The 3,670-nt window shown below is 32.8% G+C and overlaps 1 protein-coding gene across 1 annotated transcript; it reads right to left on the bottom strand.

The window, feature by feature from the left end:
- Positions 1-1,130: 1,130 nt before the first annotated feature.
- Positions 1,131-3,177, bottom strand: LOC149157172 (inorganic pyrophosphatase 2-like). Its single transcript, XM_089445587.1, has 5 exons — positions 2,676-3,177; positions 2,339-2,460; positions 2,024-2,228; positions 1,521-1,666; positions 1,131-1,412 (listed from the first exon to the last, which is right to left on the bottom strand). The coding sequence occupies exons 1-5, from the start codon at positions 2,826-2,828 to the stop codon at positions 1,298-1,300; spliced, it is 741 nt and encodes a 246-aa protein (XP_089301713.1). The 5' UTR covers positions 2,829-3,177; the 3' UTR covers positions 1,131-1,297.
- Positions 3,178-3,670: the final 493 nt, after the last annotated feature.

The raw sequence follows: 3,670 nt of genomic DNA, 5'->3' as shown, positions 1-3,670 counted from the left end.
TGATAGGATGATAAGGTGGGACTGCAATAGAAGGAAAGTGGAAGCATGATAGAATGATAAGGTGGGAGTGTAATAGAAGAAAAGTATAACGTCTTCATTAATGTGCGAATGAAGAAAGAACATGAAAGTTAGAGATGAGAATTAAACAAAGTGTTAACATCAACAAGACCACGATGAGTAGCATACGTGATAAATGCAATAAGAACATGTGATAATGACATGTACAAAAAAAATGAAAAATCACAATAAAAGATTCATAAATGTGGATAAGAAACACACAATCTAAAAAAATATAGAAAAAAAAACCATAAAAAAATGGAAAAAGATACTAAAATAACATAGAATAATTCAATATATTTCAAATAAAAATTAAATAAATTTAAAAAAATAAACAATACATCATTTCTTAATAACATTATTTAAAATAAATTAAATTAAATATTAAAAATAAAAATGTTTTTTAATTTGATATTTTAAATAGATGGTCAAATTAAATAAAATATTAAAACTAAAAATTACCATTTTTATAATTTGATATTTTAAATAGATTGTCAATTTGTTAGACTTGTAAATTTACAAACAAAATTGAAAACCTCAACTTTTATTATATCATTTGCCTTGCATTTTAGCTTAGCCCATATGGATGTCATTCTATAAATATGTTTTGATGACTTGATTGGAGGGATTGTCAAAGTTTACTTACATATTTATAGTTAATTTTACCATAAGAGAGATAATTTTAATCTACATTTTCTTAGTGTGTCACAAATGGATGCCATTCTATAAAGATATATGCATATATACCTTGATGACTTGATGGGAAGGATTGTCAAAGTTTTATTGGGATAGTTTGGGATAATTTCAAAGTTAATTTTACAATAAACTTTGATGACTTGATTGGAAGGATTGTCAAAGTTTATTGGGATAACTTCAAAGTTAATTTTACAATAACAGAGATCATTTTAATCCAATTTTTTTTAGTGTCCCAAGTATAATATTCTGTATTTAAACATTTCTGTGTCACAAGTATAGGATTTTTCTGTGTCACGTATAGAATTTCTGCAAACTTTGCCCTTCAAAGTCAAACGAATCTATGTACATCTCTTGGAAGGGTACAGTTTGAAGTGAGATTTCAGCGAAACTTCTGAATAGAAATTTAATTTTATAAACATCCATGGAAAATGCTTTCGGTATCCAGACACGGCCATGAGTCATTAATACAAATCATCAATGTAATGTTGCAGAGCAGAGAAAGGGTGTTAGCATATATGTTTGTGTGTGACAGAGATTAGCATGATTAAGGCTTGAGCAACTTGACAAACAAATCTTCAACATCCTTTGCGTTAGACCATTCATGCACTTCAGCCTTGACAAGATCACGGTTCTTGTGAATAAGCTTCCACAGCGGGTATCTGCCAAAACATTAATCAACACAATATGTTTTATGAGAACCTGGCCAACATTAATACAGCAGAAAGAATCCTGGGGAAACAAGAATTTAGTTTAATGGTGTTACTTACTCTTTTCTGGGCAAAACATGATCTCCATCCCTCAACTTCAAAGAAGGGCAGAAATCTCCAGTTCCATCCCCCAGATAAATAAATTGCTTTCTATCAGCTGATTCCCCTTCCAAGGACTTTTGCATAATCTCATCTATTATTGCTCCCTGCAACATAGAACATTATCACCATGCAATATTTCTAAAACAATTATTTGCACCTAGAGAAGAAAAGTGAGATGAATGATCCATCAACTCTTTGGGTGTTTGTGTATATTCTTTGGATGCATTGTCCATTGAGTACAGACCATAGAAGCAGAAATCCATCTAATCCCTGATCCAAATTCTTTATCTCAAATTCAAACAAATAATCCTACAGAATAAATATCATAACTCTATATGTGCATTATAAGTTATAGGTCCAAATGTACATATCAAAACATGTCATATTCTATAGAAATAAGAACATAAGACCCAGTTTAGATGGGTGTTTGCTAATGTGTAACAGTAGAGAAGAATGAATACCTTGCACATATTAGGAGGGCAGAGGCTGCAGCCATGAGGAGGGCCTTCAGTAGATGGATGAAAAGGCTGAATCCTCAATCTCCCCTTATCATCAACAAATGATGGATTTGTGTTAATCTTAGTGAAGTATTGGAGCAGGTCATGGGCTTGAAGAATAGTCTTTATGAAGAACATATTAGCATCGCTCACAATTCGAAGTTCACACCTGCAACACCACAACAATAAAAGAATGTTTGATTACCATAAATGCAGACTTCTTCAATGAAATCTAATAAACTAAAAACAAGGAGAAAGAGCCATGATATCATCACCCACCCCATGGAGAAGGCAAATTTGATTGCTCTTATCGTTTCTGGGTACAGAGGAATGGTCTTCAAACTCTGTTCTATGTCGGTTATCGTTTTTCCCTGGTCATGCAGCTCCCCCATCATTTTATCCTTCACCCACAAAGAAGCATATTAATTGCAGAAAAACTCAAGGATGCTTCTAGCTTTTCTAGTAAAGCTGACTACTTAAGGATTTAATGAGCACCTGCTGGTATGAATCTAACCAAAGCATAACAAAATTGGCCACAAGTTGCAGTAACCCCTGAACTAACAAAAACTTAATCTTACATTACATGAAGATAAAAATAGGAAGAGTAATTAGTTACCATGAGAATATTCCATGGAAGAGTAGGAAGCAGAGTCTGGAAGAGTGGAGTGGCCCCGAGCTGTTCGATCACCCATGTATCACTGTCACAGTCTATAATGGTGAGATCGAAATCAAACACAATCACGGTACTACTGCTCTTCATGCATCCCATAGCTGAAGGAAAATGGATAGTTAAAGCAGAAAGAAGCTGAGAGAGGGATTTGTGTGTATGAAGAGGGATGTAAAAAAGCCCTCTTATAGTAGAACCTATAAGAACCAACTACCAGGGATATTAAGGTAAGGAAGCATATTCCAGCACGATCTTCTTATGAATACCAAAAGCGAGAGAGGACAAACGTATATTCACTAATTTCTCGCGTGCTGTTCAATCTGCACCAACGAGCGAGGAGTCCATTATTACATGGACTTCACTAGTGGAGCACAGAGCGTAATATTCACAGCATATGCTTTCTTTACACGTAGTTTAATCACTTCTGGCGACTCCACTGCTGCTTTTCTATTGTTATTGCTAAAGTGATTCAGTTGTTTATTGTTGGATTGGCTTCCCATTTCATGTTTCAGTAAGGACGAAATCTTTTTAGATTCTATATTATTTGGATAACCAATCACCTGATTAGCTTTATACAGCTTTGGATGAGTAGATAAGATATTTGTGACAGGTGTTTTTAGCTTGAAAGAGATGTGTATATTTGTAAGGTTTCAAGTAAGGGTTGAATATATTAGGCAAATGAAGAAGCAATCTGTCTTATAGATTATTTTTAGCTTTGTGGAAGTTAAAATAATTTCTTTTTTTTCTTTCTTTATAAGTATGTTCACTGATATTTAAAATTTTTTTTTTTTTAGTTGTATAAATAAATTTCACTTTTTGGAATTTTATATATATTTTAAATAGTGAGAAACTCTTCAAATTAATAGTAGGAACAGTTATTATTGATTGTTATTTGCTAGTTGACCCATTATTATTACTCAAAGAAAATCATACCAACTGTAATT

Source organism: Pinus tabuliformis, chromosome 9, assembly GCF_031772625.1.
Source record: "Pinus tabuliformis cultivar Carrire ecotype Pingquan chromosome 9, CPIR1, whole genome shotgun sequence".
Lineage (NCBI taxonomy): Eukaryota > Viridiplantae > Streptophyta > Pinopsida > Pinales > Pinaceae > Pinus > Pinus tabuliformis.
The sequence above is the reverse complement of the archived record's forward strand: the minus strand, read 5'-3'. Positions and strand labels throughout refer to the sequence as shown.